General features: G+C 45.2%; 2 protein-coding genes across 9 annotated transcripts in view; both read left to right on the top strand.

Moving 5' to 3' along the window:
• The window catches only part of Arnt (aryl hydrocarbon receptor nuclear translocator), a 64557-nt gene extending 60007 nt beyond the window's left edge, over nucleotides 1-4550 (top strand). For 6 of the 8 annotated variants that reach the window (XM_060393104.1, XM_060393103.1, XM_060393102.1 and 3 more), the window contains one exon: nucleotides 671-2598. In XM_060393104.1, the coding sequence (XP_060249087.1) occupies nucleotides 671-760 (90 nt within the window). In that variant the 3' untranslated portion in view covers nucleotides 761-2598. Of the gene's footprint in view, nucleotides 1-670; nucleotides 2599-4449 lie in introns of those variants that run through there. The other 2 variants (XM_021627788.2, XM_021627787.2) reach the window with 2 other exon arrangements.
• On the top strand, nucleotides 4450-14619 carry Ctsk (cathepsin K). Its single transcript, XM_060393108.1, has 8 exons — nucleotides 4450-4569; nucleotides 6212-6332; nucleotides 6799-6921; nucleotides 7002-7157; nucleotides 8333-8551; nucleotides 11951-12116; nucleotides 12311-12416; nucleotides 14050-14619. The coding sequence occupies exons 2-8, from the start codon at nucleotides 6213-6215 to the stop codon at nucleotides 14147-14149; spliced, it is 990 nt and encodes a 329-aa protein (XP_060249091.1). The 5' UTR covers nucleotides 4450-4569; nucleotide 6212; the 3' UTR covers nucleotides 14150-14619.
• Nucleotides 14620-16472: the final 1853 nt, after the last annotated feature.

Genomic DNA, 16472 nt, shown 5'->3' with positions numbered 1-16472 from the left:
TGCCTGGTATTGGCTAGTGGGAGGTGACACAGGAGGAAGACAGAAAGGATGTGTAGGGATGAGTGTTGTGAACTGAAGCAGTTATAGACATGCCCCTTAAGCAGACCAGGCAAAGATACTGATGTGAAGCAACATGGAAAGATGCTGAAGAAAATTATTTTAACTCATAACAAAGATCCACATCTCAAAGTAGCTTTGGATTTAAATAGGATAATAAAAAAAGTAGATGAAGTAGAACATGCTGATTATAGTTATAAGTATCTGTTTCTCCTGCGGGAGCTGCAAGATTGAATGATGTCAACTTAGAGAACAAGCTAGTCAGAAAGACCAAAAAAGAGGCAAAATAGGGTTTGGTTGGAAACAAATGTGATTATTTACATTTCTGGTAAGTCTTTAGGGGTTAAATGAAATGGTGGCATGCGCGTTTTCTTCCATTGAAAATATCACGGACCAGCAAAAGGGATAATAAAGGAACTAGAGGAGGAAGATAGAAAAGAGACGAGGAAAAAGGCAGAAGTGTGAGGAGTTGGTTCTCGGAAGAGGAAGGTTAAGAGAGCTCAGCATACACGGGCTTTTGCAGCTCAGGAATGGTGATTTATGTGTGGGGGTACCAGGAGGGAACACAATAAAAATAAGGATATATGACCAAATCTTACCTTTTTCCCATTAGGAAATGCTGTCCATGCTGGGAGATCAGAGCAACAGCTACAACAATGAAGAATTTCCTGATCTAGCTATGTTTCCCCCCTTTTCAGAATAGAACTATTGGGGTGAGGATAAGGGCGGGGAAATCACTGTTTGTTTTTAAAGTAAATCTTTTGTAAACAGAATAAAAGTTCCTCTCCCTTCCCTTCCCTCACCCCTGATATATGTGTACCCCTTCACCCCTTGACTTTCTGAAGTGACATTATAGAAGAAATTAAATTAATTTCCCAGGCTTTTAGGATCCTCTGGAAATTTGAGGACAGGTGAGGTTAGAACTCCTTATGTCTTCTGACCAGGAGTTGCACAGAAATGAATTGTCCTGGAGTCAAGGGGCAGAATAGAAGAACCTGACAGCCACTAATTGTCTTGAATACTATGGCTCGTTTTGGATAGAAATTCTGAACAGAGGCAAGGAGAGGAGAAATATCCTCATAACTGAGGATCATGAAATATGGTAGATCTATGTGGAGCTTTAGGAAGTGCTCAATCCCCTGGAAAGAAACATGAAAGGGTGTGAATGTGTGTGTGTGTAAGAGAGAGGGAGAGAGAAAGAGTGTGTGTGTGTGTGTGTGTGCGTGCGTGCGTGCGTGCGTGCGTGCGTGCGTGCGTGCGTGCGTGCGTGCATGTGTGCATGTGTGCATGTGTTTGAGCTCCTATGTTTTGTTCTTTCTCCCTATTAGGGAGTATATGCAAATTTTGTCCCAGATTTTCTTGGTCTTTCTGCTTGCTCTTCAAAGAGTCCTAAGAAGTTAATTTTTCCAGGTATTTTTCTATTTAGTATTGCAGCCAAAGAGTATTTAAGTTAAGTCTTTGCTGCACTTAAACCCATACCCAGCCAAAATGAAACTGTAGGCTAACATACAGTCTTCTGTTGATAGGGTTGGTCTATAACAGAACACATTCAGTGATCAAGCTGGATTACTTGTGCTCTTTGGTGCTCTCAACTTATCTGGAAGATCTGCGGATATTACCAAAATAGGCTGGCTAGACAAACACTGTCACAAATCCCAGATTTGCCCATAACGATAATGCTGCATTTTCTGTGAGTCACACATGTGTTCTGGAGAGGTATTTCTGCATGGAAACTCAACTTCTTGGATCAGCTATTTGAGTGAAAGATTATAAACCAAATAGAAGCCCTCCTGCACAGAAGCCTCTCCTCCTTGTCACCAAACAACATGTAGATCTTCCCGAAGTCTGTCTGTCTTTGCTCCCTCTCCAATCTTGATGTTGGGTTTTGCTTCGGAGCATAAATAGAGGTCTGCATTAGGTAGACTCAGATCCCAGCAGGATCACCTGATAATTACAGCCATAGAATGCAGACACATTACTGCGCTCCTTTGCCTTCCTCAGGTGAGGCTCATAAATCAGCAGCCTCTTTTCGTAAAAGTTGGCTCCTGTCGAAGATTAAATTAATAACAGAAAAGATCTATTAAGAGCACTCACTGGGGAGAGGAGCCCAGATGGAGAGACTGAGGGGATGGTTACTCAGTTTCCCTCCATTTGTCTCCAGTCTGGTGCCAGGCAATAGAGTGAGAAAGGAGGCTATTTTTTTACTCTGTGTGCACACATACAGTATACATACATTATATATATATATATATATATATATTTATATCAATTTACAAAACCAAAAAGTTGGGTTTCCAATGAAATATTTGTTTTTTAATAATCAACTTGTTTTTAAATGTGATCTGAACTATAATGTACAGTTATCACAGGGCTTTTGAAGAAAGGGAGGGGGAAGCCACTCTGAGGGGTTTGTTCTGCTTTACCTTCAGGGTTTTATTTTTGATTGTTTTTTCTTGTTGGCCATCTGTGCTAAGCCTTACAGTGGCAAAAATGATGACATGTAGCAAAGATTTTAAAACAAAGTATTTTTTCTTTTATAAAGTTTATTGTGTTGTGTGATCTTGATTGCGACTTCCTTTCCCCTTTACAGTTCATAAGTAACAGACATGTATAACTAGAAGAATTCATAAATGAGCTCCAAACACCCAAGCAGAAAGCATAGTTGAGTCTCAGTTTCAGGAGTTAGGGCTCGTAGGCCCCTGATCACTCAGCAAGCTGTTCCTCTCCTTCCCTCCTGACCCTGACACATCCTGAGTAAAGCTGGTAGAGACGCCCTGCCGTCACACTCTGGAAGCGGGGGTTGCCCAGTGCCTTAGAAGTAGCTGGGAAGCGCTCTTGGGACTTGAGGCAGTGGGGTACGGCTGCTCTTCCCAGTGTGTCCTCCCACTTAAGAGGACAAAGGGGGTTGTAAACTTCAAGTTGTTCAAGTTGTGAACCTGGGCTACATTGATCCCTCTAGAAATCCAGAGGCAGGCAGGGGCAGGCAGGACTTGGGTCTATGTGAGGGATCCGGCTGGAAACTCAGTCTAGATTTGTGGTAATGCCCTTTTTACTCCAGGGCATTTAGGGCTGTGGTTGGCCGAGCTAGACTCTTATGACCTGTCACATGCCTGGCTTTTGGGGAAGCATTTGGACTCTTATGACTGGACCTAGTTGGGGTCTTTCATGACTGAGACACAGTGCTCTTCAGACATCCCTCCACCTGAGAGTTTAGTCACATGTGTATCCGTCAGCCCGTTGCTGCTGCTGAATCGTTGTAAATCTGCGCTGCCTTGGGTGCAGCGTCGCTTTCCTCCCTGAGTGCTGTTGGGCGTTGCACCGTGGGCCTCATGATATTAGGCAAGCACACCACCACTGAGCCACGTTCCTCAGTCCTCTTTCAACTTTGGATTTTCAGACAGGTTTTCACTAAGGTTCCTAGGCTAGGCCTGAACTTGAGTCTGCTGTCATTAGATACAGGATCTCACTGTATAACCCCTTGAGACTCACTCTGTAGACTGACGTGGCCGTGACCTCACAAAGAACCACCTGCCGCCCAGTGCAAGGGTAAAGGTGTGCCCACAACCAATCATAACTTTGCTTTAGCTTCCTGAGTAGCTGGGATTACAGACCTGCCCCACACAAGCTCAGCTCTCTGGCCACTTTTAAACCATTTCACCTGGATTTTGTGGGTAGTGCCTCCCTCTGCACAGCCATCATGGGTTAGAAAAGCTACTTTCTGGGCTGGAGAGATGGCTCAGAGGTTAAGAGCATTGGCTGCTCTTCCTTAGAGGTCCTGAGTTCAACTCCCAGCAACCACATGGTGCCTTATTACCATCTATAATGAGATCTGGTACCTTCTCTTGTGCCCTCTTCTGGCCTGCAATCATAAATGTATGCAGAAGACTGTGTGCATAATTAATAAATCTTAAAAAAAAAAAAGCTTTCTGCCCAGAAGCAGTTAACACTAACTAGTCTCGAAGTTTGTTTTTTTTTTTTTTTTTAAAGTTTAGGTTGGAGCCTTACAATATCATAATTAACTGTTTTCTAAGCTTGAGCCCCGACCCCACCCCTTTGCCCCCTGTCATCCCAAAAGAGGATCTGACACAAAGTTGAAAAACATCAGGGTAAGGGAGGTGGGTCATGACTGGAAGGTTAGAGAAAGATGGAATTCCCCAGTAAGGTATTTTGAGGAAGGGCAGAGACAGGGCTGTGTTTTCGTTTCTCCACTAAAGCCTCAATTTGAATAATGTGCTGTCTTATTTTTGCCCCTGAAGACAGTCAGACGAAACTGAACATTAAGTAACTCTCCACCCTGGCGTACTTACTGAACACAAAAACACTGCAGTGTGTGTCCTTCCTAACTCCCTTCTCATTCTATCCCTGCCTCCCTCCCTTATCCAAATTTTCCAGCCACTGCTGGAGTTGACTTCCGCAATCCTGACGGAATAAATCTAGCACCCTTAGTCTTCCGCTCACAGTAGCCACACTTCCTGCCTGAAAGGAGCCGAGACAACAGATTTTCAACAGCAGGTAATGTTCTTCTTAACTTCTAGATCTTTTGTCTCCTTCCTACCAGTTAACCTTTTAAGAGGAGAAAGGAATACAAATTGAATAATTATAATAAATGATAATAATTTTAAAAAAGAAGAAAAAGAGGGGAGGAGGGAGGGACTTATGGGGGGATACAAAGTGAATAAAGTGTAATTAATAAAAAAAAAAAAAAGGAAAAGGATATAGTAAATTGGGGATCAAATAGCTTAAGTTCCCTGAATGAAAACATACTCCTTAGTACATTTTCTGGCAATCTGTCTGTAAATCTTTAGGATTCTGTGTATAAGTGTATTCATCCTGTGTGTGTGTGTGTGTGTGTGAATATGTGGTTGTTGGTAAAAGCAAAGGATGAGGGTTCCGTAAACCTGTCTCAAAAGTGGACTTCTGGATTTCTGTGTAACCCAAGAGTAAACCGACTCCTGAGGAAGAGAAGTTAACAGCCATCTCCATGCCTGGAACACTCAGTATTAAATGCTGTGCTGGATATTCTGTTGCTTTGCAAAGAATTGTGCAATGCTGGCTGCATTTTTCTGTGGCCAGCGTTGCACAACACATACTGTGCTGGAGACGGGGAAGTAGTTTTTAAACTTAAGAACTTGCAATAAAGCCAATGCAAGAAATTAATGGAGCCAGAGAAAATTCCTAAAAATCTGTGAGCTGCAAACTTGGTCATTACAGAATATTATTTTTCCACCCCGCGTTTCCAGTCATGAGTCTGAGGCTTTCACCCTGTGAAACAGCCACGTCTCTGTTGGGGGGAGGGTGGAAGCCACTTACTCATAGCATCTGGTTAAGATTAGAACAGTTTCCTGCCTTAACAGGGAGAGGGCATGAGGAAAGACATGGATAAGGCAAATGAAGACACAGTGAACAGATCACAGATGCTGTCCAAGTTAGTCCTGGCAAGATCTGCGTCTAGGCAAGGAAGGACAGATAGCATGAGCAAAGCATGAAGCCCACTTTAGCTGGAGCTCTGGATCTAACCACATCCCCACTGTGCTTATTCTGTTCATGTGTACCCTCACTGGGGTGCGAGGGAAGAGCGGTGCTAACCCTGCCTGGTTACATGCTTCCCCCACCTCTGCCTGTCTAAGGTACTGAAATCAGATGTTCCAGCACTCCCCCAGCTTCTGTCTGTCATTGCTTTATCATGAAAACTGCCTGCAATTTTGTGTCTGTCTTCCACATGCAGCCAAGTTTTCCTGCCTCAAAGTTCAAAAGAAGGGATTCTTAGGCTGGGCATAGTGGCCCATGCCTTCAATCCAGCACAGGCTGGAGGGAAGCAGAGCTTCGAATTCAAAGCCATCTTGGTCAACATAGTGAGCTCAAGGCCATCCAAGACTTACATAGCAAGACTGTGGTTCTAAAAGTATGCGTGCATGCATGTGTATGTGTGTGCGCGCACATGCGCACGCACTATGGTGTCATTCTCTTGGGTTTTTTGACCCCTTAGGATTAATGCATGTAAATGCAATTTTCTGGTAGAAAGGACTTATTTTTCTAGCTCCTAAAAGGTTAAAAGCCACTTTCTTGGCAGTGTGCCTGCTGTCATTTCCACATCCTAAGCCAGCCTGTGAACATTCTGCCAGTGGAAATCTCCCCTAATTATTCCTTTCTCCAGGATGTGGGCGTTTAAGTTTCTGCTTCTACCCACGGTGAGCTTTGCTCTGTACCCTGAGGAAATGCTGGACTCGCAGTGGGAGCTATGGAAGAAGACGCACAGGAAGCAGTATAACAGCAAGGTGTGCCGGGGAGCACGGAAGAGGGCTGGGGCCTGTGCCCCTGCTGTGGTGTCTAGCTTTCCCTCAATCATAACACCGTGCCTAACCCCAAGGAAGCAGCCCCTGTTCTCTGACTCTCCGGCTGGCTTCCGCTTCTGTGCTTCAGTCCATCTGTCTGCTTTCCAGGCGGACAGCTGCAGGGGCAGCTCAGGAGCAGATCTCATGTTCAAGTACTGAGTCCAGTGCTTAGTACCACGGATGGGGCTGTGTGGTGTTTATGTGGGGAAAGCTCTTTTGGGGACTACTCTCGTAGTAATGCTATTCTACGATTTCTCTAGAGCTTTGCAGAAGTGTTTGTGTGTACTTTTAAGATTCTATAGTTCCCCACCTAGATTGTAAGCTTTTTCTGCATATGTTGCATCTTTTCTCCTAAAACCTACCTATATAACCACACACAATCTACAAATTTACTAACTGTCCCATTTAGGTAGATGAAATCTCTCGGCGTTTAATTTGGGAGAAAAACCTGAAGCAAATTTCCATCCATAATCTTGAGGCCTCTCTCGGTGTCCACACATACGAACTGGCCATGAATCACTTGGGCGACATGGTGAGCTGCCTCTCAGATCCAGGCCCCCCACTGTCTTCATCCTGGGCGCTCCCGATGCTTGACCCCCTCTTTTGTCTCAGACCAGTGAAGAAGTGCTTCAGAAGATGACTGGACTCAAGTTACCACCCTCCGGTTCCCACAGTAACGATACTCTCTACACCCCAGAGTGGGAAGGCCGAGTCCCAGACTCCATTGACTATCGGAAGAAAGGATACGTTACTCCAGTCAAAAACCAGGTGCTTTCTTGTGTGTGGGTAATCTGGCCTGAACTTTGATATGTCATACAATCAGAATATGGCATAGTCTATTGCTTATTACCTATTTTGAATATCTGGAGTTTTTCTACTTATTTATTTATTTTTGGTTTTTGGAGACAGGGTTTCTCTGTGTAGCCTTGGCTGTCCTGAACTCACTTTGTAGACCAGGCTAGCCTCAGATTCACAGAGATCTGCCTGCCTCTACCTCCTGAGTGCTGGGATTACAGGCCTGCACCACTGCACCCGGCTTTTTCTACTTTTAAAATTTTATACACACTGTCACAACAAGCACTTTAATGTATACTTTTGAGCTCATATAGAAATATTTGTGAAAATAAATTCTGAAATGGCATTTACCAGGACACAGAGAACTCTTCCCCCAAGAAAGGTTTTTACAATCTTAGATTCTGACCTGCAGGAGAATCTCTTTCTAGGACCCCACCAGCACAGGGGTATTCTGGCAATGAGAGGAATATTTGATCTAACATTCAGCGAACAGCATCCCTAGAACCAAACAAACTCAGTTCTAAGCTACAGCGCTAAAGGTTCAGGATCTAAGGTGTAGCCTTCCTCCTCAAGAAACTCTTATTCTTAAAAAAAAAAAAAATAGAAACTCTGGGAAAGAGAAAGTTCTAGAAGCAGGAGAGCAGACACTTTCTGAGAGATTACTATGCAAATATGCAGTACTATGCAGCACTCACAAGAGTCCACTCACCTGCAGCACCTCTTACTCTTTGTGTTGTTTTGAGACAAGGTCTCATGCCCAGGCTGGCCTCCCACTCAGTCTGAGGCCGAGGTGACCCTGAGCTCCTGACCCTCTCGCCTCCACCTCTCAGGTGAGGGAATCACACGTGTTCCACCAAGCCCAGCTTACTCTCATTTTAAAGGTAGGGAAACAGGCTCAGAGATGATCAGTAACTGATCAAGGTCACATAGCTAGTACGCAGAAACATGGGTCAGAACTCAGGAGAACTGTCGCCAAAGCTGTAAAGTTCTGTACTTGACTTCAGTTACAGGGAACAGTGGCCACCACTGTTATCAACGGGGATGCTGACAAGGCCTCACAACAAAGGCAGCGCTGGTCAGTTCATAAAGGGCATGGAATTTTGTCAGGCTGGTAGAAAACTGCTGACTGATGTTTGTACTTCTCTCAGGGGGAGTGTGGTTCCTGTTGGGCTTTTAGCTCTGCAGGTGCCCTGGAGGGCCAGCTCAAGAAGAAAACTGGCAAGCTCTTAAACCTGAGTCCCCAGAATCTCGTGGACTGTGTGTCTGAGAATAATGGCTGTGGAGGTGGCTACATGACCAATGCCTTCCGGTATGTGCAGGAGAACGGGGGCATTGACTCTGAAGACGCTTATCCCTACGTGGGGCAGGTGAGACCACGCCACAGTGTGGGGCCTGTGGTGGCTCTTCCCCCAGCAAGACTTTGTTTTCTGTTGTGGTGCTCTGTTTTCGTTCCTTTTCCTTCCTTCCTCCCTTTCTTTCCTTCCTTCTTTCTTTCTTTCTTTCTTTCTTTCTTTCTTTCTTTCTTTCTTTCTTTCTTTCTTTCTTTCTTTCTTTCTTCCTTTCTTTCTTTCTTTCTTCCTTCCTTCCTTCCTTCCTTCCTTCTTTCCTCCTTCCTTCCTCCTTCTTTCCTTTCTCTTTCTTTCTTTCTTTCTTTCTTTCTTTCTTTCTTTCCTTCCTTCCTTTTAAAATTTTGAGACAATCTCGTGTAGCCTGTGTTAGCCTTAAACTCACTGTGTAGCTGAGGACATCCCTGAACTCTTGGCTTGAGCTTCCAAGTGCTGCACTCATAGGCCTGGGTCCCAGGCATGCCTATCCTGCTTTCTTCAAAGAATTATTTACCATAGAAGGCCAAAATTCTCATAATAGGAGAAAACTTTGAGCCATCTCTCCAGCCCCATGCCTTTTTTGTTTTGTTTTGAGACAGGGTTTCTCTGTGTCACCGTGGCTGTCCTGGACTCACTTTGTAGACCAGACTGGCCTTGAGATCGCAGAGATCCACCTCTCTGCCTCTGTAAGGGCTAGGATTAAAGGTGTGTGCCTCTGCGCTTGGCTGCTCCCTGGCCTTTTTGATATTGTTGGGACTGATGGGCAATAGAAAGCTTTGTGATATGGACCTTTGAAAGAGGAACAGCAGGTTTCAGTGATAAAGATGTTGGTGACTATGTGCTAACGTGTGTGCTCTGCGTGTTTTCTTAGGTTGGCTGCTCCTTGAGAGTTAAGGAAATAGTACCACACACTCAAATTCATACTAAGATTTTACAGAATGCGTTAGTGTATGTATTTGCATATATGGTGTGTGTTTGTACATGCAAGTGGGCTTGTGTCATAGCATGCATGTGAAGGCCAGAGAAGAATTTTCTGGCTTCCCTGCTTCTACCATGGGTCCTGCAGATCAAGCTTTAGTTATCAGGCCGTCTTACCAGCACCCCAAACACGATCTGCCTGCCAGGTCTGCTTACCTAGTGCCTTTCCTCCATGCACCCATGGGACACGTATCCTAGGGGGTATTACTTTGGAACATAATCGCCTGGGTATGAAGGCATATGTATCTTTAAATTTACTATATCATGTCAAACTGTTTGCCAAAAATTATACTGCTACCTGCAGTATATAAGAAATCTAGCTGATTCACACTCAGGGCTTCCTCAGGATATTTCCTGGTCATTTGTACTCCTTCTAAACTGATAGTGAGAGACTTCGTGTGCATGCTTCCAGCACATGGGAGGTGGAAGCAGGGGGATCAGGAGTTCAAGATCAACCTAAACTATGTGGTGAATCAGGTATAGCCAGCCTGAGCTCCATAGGACTCTCTGTGACAGGAGGATGAGACAAAAAACAAAAAGAAAATGGTGAAGAAGGAGAGAGTCTAATCTGTTGCCTGTTAATTCTGACATTATTTGACACATTTCCCACTCACCATGTAAAGGATATATTTAAGAAAAGTATACACTAAAGAACTAACCATTAGTCACTTGACAATTGACAACTTGAATCTTTTTAGAAGTTTACTTTTTATTTTATGTGAGTGTTTTGCCTGCGTGTATGTACATGTATTATGTGTGTGCCTGGTACCCCAGAGGTTAGAAGGACATGGGATCCCCTGGAACTAACTGAAGTTACATATGCTTTTGAACAACCCCGTGGGTACTGGGAACCAAACCTGGGTCCTCTGCAAAAATAGGAACGCATGAATTACCCAGCACCACATCAACCAGTTTGTAAGAAATGTTGGTTTGTCTGTTTCTGTTCTGGGGTATGGGAGGGGGGTCACCCAGAGATCTAGTCCTTCTGCCTCCTGAGTGGTGGGGTCAAAGTCTAGCATGTTAGGCCCTGACATTCTTTCGAGTCCATTCACAAAACTTTATTTCATTTGTAGATCATATGTTTCATCTGTGCTTCTTCTCATTCTTTCTCCTCCTCCTCCTTTTTTTTTAATCTGGAGTTTGGGATCCTCTTGTATCATGCCACTCTGTGTGAGTGAACTGAACAGTTTAATACCGGAATCACATGGCAGAGAACAGATTTTGAGAAATCACGCTTAGACCATCCCATCGAAAGCTGGCAGTGCTGTTGGTACCTCTTTCTGGTTGTCATTATTTCAATATGTATTCTTTTGCATAAAACCTCAGGGTGGGAGAGGTCTAGTGCGTAGGAGAATCCGCTGTCACAGAGACTTCCTGTTGTTAGCGAGGCCTGCAGAGCCTGCACGCTCTTGAAAGGCCACAAGCTGAATTACTTAGTTATTGCTTGTTTTCATGCCATGTTGTATACTTATTTCTGTCTCTGGTGGAAACAGAAGATCCAGCTAAAACTAAAACTCTTCACCTCATGCTAGCGTCCTTGAGTGGTGTACAGAAGGTCAAGCCCATTTCTTGAGCTAGGCTTAGTGTGGACAGACACCCCCCCCCACACACACACAGAGCATCCAGTACCTTCCTGACCCCTGAAGCTTACACATAGCACACAGGCAGAAGATAATTTGTGTTTTCTTTTTTTCAAAACACCTCTTATTTTAAAAATCTTCTTCATCAGTAAAAACAGTCTCTCACCTGGGAGAGGTGAGGCAGGCTTGTCACCACAGCACATGCAGGTGGAGGCAGGGGGTCAGGAGTTTGGGGTCATCGCTCTATAGCTAGGAAGTGAGTTCAGGGCCAGCCTAGGCTACATGGTAAACTGTCTCAAAAAATAAATAAGTAAAAGAAGACTAAGATGATGATGATGCAGGGCTGGAGAGATGGCTGAGTTATAGAATACTTGCTTTTTCTTCCAAACAACCTGAAATCTGTTCCTGGCATCCACTTCAGGCAGCTCATAACTGCCTGTAACTCTAGCTCCCAGGGATCCAGTGCTTTCTTCTAGCCGTCAAGAGAGCATACACACACATATGTGCACACACAAGATACACAGAAGCAAATAAATAAATAAATAAAAAGAAAACCGTCCCCTTTTCTTTTGGAGTTGATTTTTCTGAGTGCTAGGAAGCAGGAAACCACTTGATTTTTTTTTCATATTTTTTTTTTGTTTTGTTTTGTTTTTGAGACAGGATCCTACCATGTAGCCTAGACTGGCCTTGAACTCATGGCAGTCCTCCTGCCTCAGCCTCTTGATTGCTGGGATTATAAGTGGGATTATTGGCTTCTTTTCATAGCTTTCTAAAATGGTAAGACCTGAAAACTACTTCGTTGCCTCTAACATACTCAACTTCTTGCAAACTCATTGCCAGTTGATTAGCTGTCGTCCTATTTCACCGTTGGTTTCCTCCCCAGGAAGAAAGTTGTATGTACAACGCAACAGCAAAGGCAGCTAAATGCAGAGGGTACAGAGAGATTCCCGTGGGCAACGAGAAAGCCCTCAAGAGAGCAGTGGCCCGGGTAGGGCCCATCTCCGTGGCGATTGACGCAAGCCTGCCGTCTTTCCAGTTTTACAGCAGAGGTGAGGACCTCTTCCTGCCGAGCCCTCTCTTCCAGGCCGTGGGTGTGGCCCCAGGACCCCAGAGTGCCTCACCCCGTCTGTTACACACAGTGGCAGCTGCTGCAGGCAGGGCCTCTCAGCTGGAAGCCCTGACGCCAGGGATCACAAAGGCCCCCTTAGCTTGCAGAGAACCTCATTCACAGTCTGTTTTGTAGGTGTGTACTACGATGAAAATTGCAACTGCTATGATGTGAACCACGCGATGTTGGTGGTAGGCTATGGCGTCCAGAAGGGAAACAAATACTGGATAATTAAAAACAGGTAATTGTGGGGACACTGCCTCTGTCGTGTAACAACCTTCGTAAGCCTCACCTCCAGCTTCCTGATAGTCCTTTCAGGCTCATGTTATGAAAGTAACGTGTGATGTCCTGTTTGCAGTACATGCTGGACAGCTGCTCCTGGAGCAAGATGCTTAGTTGCACGGAAACAGATGGGCAGATTGGTGCCAGTCTCTTGCAGCCAAGTCAGACTTAACTGACATACAGTCTGTGTGTTCATTCCTGGCAGTCTCGGTCATCTGACTTCCACAGAAATCTGTCCTGCTGCAGAGTAAAGCTAAAACCTCCTTAGACTGACAGCAAAGATCATGCAACCCAATGTTAGCGGTTGGTTGGTTGGTTGACTTTGATTTTTTGAGACAGGGTTTCCTGTAGCTCAGGCTAGCCTTGAGCTCAATATGGCCCTGGAATCTTCAACCTTATCTTAATCTCTCTCCAGCTCTGTCCCCCATTTCAGTCTGTCATGTGTTTCTGAGCCACACTGTCATAGCACATCATACTTTTTCATACATCATTTGTTTCACTTCCTTCCACCCTCCCACCATTCCCTCAGATCCTGTCTACTCAGCCTTCAGCTTCAGCCTCAAGCACCACTTCTCATATCGTGTCTTCCTCTCCCCACCCCCTCCTCTTCCCCTCTAGCCTCCTTCCTTCTTCTCCTTCTGCTTTCTGAGACAGGGCCTCCTTATGTAGCCTCTGCTGGCCTGAACTTGTTGCCTAGACCAAGTCAGGATGGACCTCACAGAGATCCACCTGCTCTGCCTCCTAAGTATTGCTGGAGTTACAAGCCTTTTCTCCCAACCCGCCACCTGAGACAGGGGTTCTTTATGTTGCTGTGGCTGGCCTGGAAGCCTCTAAGTCTAAGTCTCTAAGTCTCTAAGCTGACCTCAAACTCACAGAGACCCGCCTGCCTCTGGCTTTTCGTCTAGTGTCTTTAAGATCTGATTTTGTTGCGGTGATGGAATATTCTGACAAAGTAACTAAGGAAGGAAGGGCTTATGTTACAGTTCCGGGTCACCATCCATCATGGCAGGGAAGTCAAGGCAGCTGGAGCTTGAGGCTACTGTCACATCACATCCATGATCAGGAACAGAGTGACAAAAATGATGAACACATGCTAGTATTTGGCTCTCTTTATTTCACGCAGTCCAGGACCTGCCCAGGGAAGAGTTCTCCGCATCAGTTAACATAATTAAGACAATTCCCAGAGGTCCATCTCCCAACTGGCTCTAGACTCTGTTAAGTTGACAGTTAACACTAACTGGTACAAAACTAACCTGGATAACATACATGCCTTCTTTCCACATCTTGACTTTTTTTCTTTTTTGAGACAGGGTTCCTCTTTGTAGCCTTGGCTGTCCTGGAACTCACTCTGTAGACCAGACTGGCCTCAAACTCACAGAGATCCTCCTGTCTCTGCGTACCGAGTGCTGGGATTAAAGGCGTGCACCGCCACTACCTGCCTTCTTGACTTTAACACTTGTTAAAAATAAAACCCACCTTACTCTTTTTTTTTTTTTTTTTTTTTTAATATTATCGGTACCTAGCAGAATGCAGGAAGTATTTTAAGGACTATATAGCTTAAGATGCTGAGTATTTTTTGGTTGGCTCTACAGCTGGGGAGAAACCTGGGGGAACAAAGGATATGTTCTCTTGGCTCGAAACAAGAACAATGCCTGCGGCATCACCAGCCTGGCCAGCTTCCCCAAGATGTGATCCCGGCCAGCGACCCGGCCAGCGACCCGTCTGCTCTCCCCTTCCTTCTCTGATGGTGCAAGATAACGGTGTACTTCGGAAGGGATTCGCATGCCCTCCTGCAGTGGAAGCATCCATACTTGACTTCTCCTCTCCGGTGACAGCGGGACTTCGTCCTCTCAGCCAGGGCTCTTCTCTCTGTGGACGGACGCAACAGGACATTGTCTGCGAGTTGAGGGCTCTTAGGCTGAGGTGTCTGTACCGAAGGACCCTGGAGGCCTCCAGCAGGCTAGAGGCCTACGGTGGCCTTCCCAAGTCCCTGGCTTCTGCACGCTCCGGAGCACATTCCTGTCTTCCGCTGGGATTCTCAAGTCTATTCATAATTCTTCGACAAATTTACACAACATAAGAAGTGTGCGTTTGTTTCCTTCTTTGCGTTTGAAATAAAGTATCTCATTTACAATTTAATAAATCACATGCATTCACGCTCATGTTGGTAATGGTGCTGGCCGGCAGTTATTTATCAAGTACTTGAGTCATGAGAACTAGACATTTCTGGGAGTAAGTGGACCTAGGGTGGTCTGTCGGTACTTAAATGTGCCTGTGACGCTGGACACAGTGGTCTGTGTGTGTCCCAGCACTTGAGAGGCAGAGGCAGGAGGACGGCAGCAGTGGGTGACAGGCATACCTAAGCCTCAAACAGACATGGCTGTGGTCAGAGGTGTTTGTTTTAAAGAAAAACAAGCCAGTGCCATGCTTAGCATTGGCTGGTCTCTCCTCCCAGAGCCAGGGGAGGAGAGGCTGCTGTCACACAGGCTGAAGATGCTCTCGCAATCGTGTTTAGACTGTATTGCTGCTAGACCCAAGGTTCTCACCCTTCGGAAAGCTGTGACCCTCTAACACAGTTCCTCACGCTGTGGTGACCCCACAGAAAGTTATTTCCATTGCTACTCCATAACTGTAATTCTGCTACTGTTAGGAATCATAATATAAATATCTGTGTTGGTCCATGGTTTTAGGTGACCCCTGTGAAAGGGTCCATTGACCCCCCCCAAAGGGAGTTGCGACCCACAGGTTGAGAACCACTGTGCTAGAGGAATAAATTACCACTATTGTACCACATGGAAGAGTTCACAGTTATGGTTATTCACTGTTGTACACTCTTTTAAATATTTTTAAATTTAATATAAACTTTGATTTTTTTTTATGTATTGTATGTATGTGTGTGTGTTTTACTTGCCTTTATGTCTGTGTACCGTGTGCATGCCTGGTGCCCTCAGAGGCCAGAAGAGGGTGTCAGATGCCCTGGACCTGGAGTGGTTGCTGGGAGTCAAACCTGGGACCTCTGGAAGAGCAGACGGTGCTCTCAAACTCTGAGCCCTCTCTCCGTCCCTCACTGTCATACACTCTTAGTTCATGCTGTGTAAACCCCACCACCAGTTTTTTGGCCTGTAAATGGACATGCCAGGTATATATGTGGCAGCACGTGCCTTTAATCTGTGAGCCTCTGTGAGTTTGAGGCCACCCTGGTCTATAGAGTAAGCTCCAAGATAGCTGGGCTACACAGTGAGGCCCTGTCTGAAGCCTACCCACCCAGAAATATGTGGACATATAGTAAGCTATATTAAGTCTGAAGGGATGAGAACAGTTAGTTCTACCTTCAAGAATGTCATAGGCTGTGGGCATGGTCATGCCGTTTGCCCGCACTTTCAGCTCCTCGAAAGGATGAAGCAGGAGAACCACACGCTCAGGAGTTCCAAGACACCAGACAACAAAGCAAGACAATGCCTCAAGAACAAAAAGTTTTATAGAGTAGATAATACTGAAATGCTAGGGTAGTTTGTGGTGGTGCACACCTTTAGTCTCAGCTCTCAGGAGGCAGAGGCAGGAGGATCTCTGTGAGTTCAAAGCCAGCCTGGTGTATGTAGGAAGTTCTAGGAAAGTCAGGCCTACATAGAGATAAACAGTCTTAAAAAAAAAAAAAAAAAAAAAAGGCTGGAAACAGGAATGTAGTAGAACATTAATAAGTACAGAAGGAAACAGCCAGTGATGGTGAGAACGCTATATTGCCTGTACCAACAGAAGTCAGTCATTAACGTATTGGATTTTATGTTGGTATAACGTTCTTGTGGAATGTATACAGTTTACCCTTGTTCATTCACATGCTGATTTCTCTACCCCACTCTCTGGTTTCAATCCAGACATTGCACTGTGATGTTTATTCTAAGCATCACCTTTGTATAAACATGCCACCGTTTGTTCTCTGTAATTTCAATAACACCACCAGCCAATGCTGAGCAATGGAGAGAATAGGGTGGGACATCCTGGTCCAGAGGGGAGGAGA

The sequence above is a fragment of the Meriones unguiculatus genome, chromosome 10 (genome assembly GCF_030254825.1).
Source record: "Meriones unguiculatus strain TT.TT164.6M chromosome 10, Bangor_MerUng_6.1, whole genome shotgun sequence".
Taxonomy (NCBI): domain Eukaryota; kingdom Metazoa; phylum Chordata; class Mammalia; order Rodentia; family Muridae; genus Meriones; species Meriones unguiculatus.
This window is presented reverse-complemented; position numbering and strand designations above follow the sequence as displayed.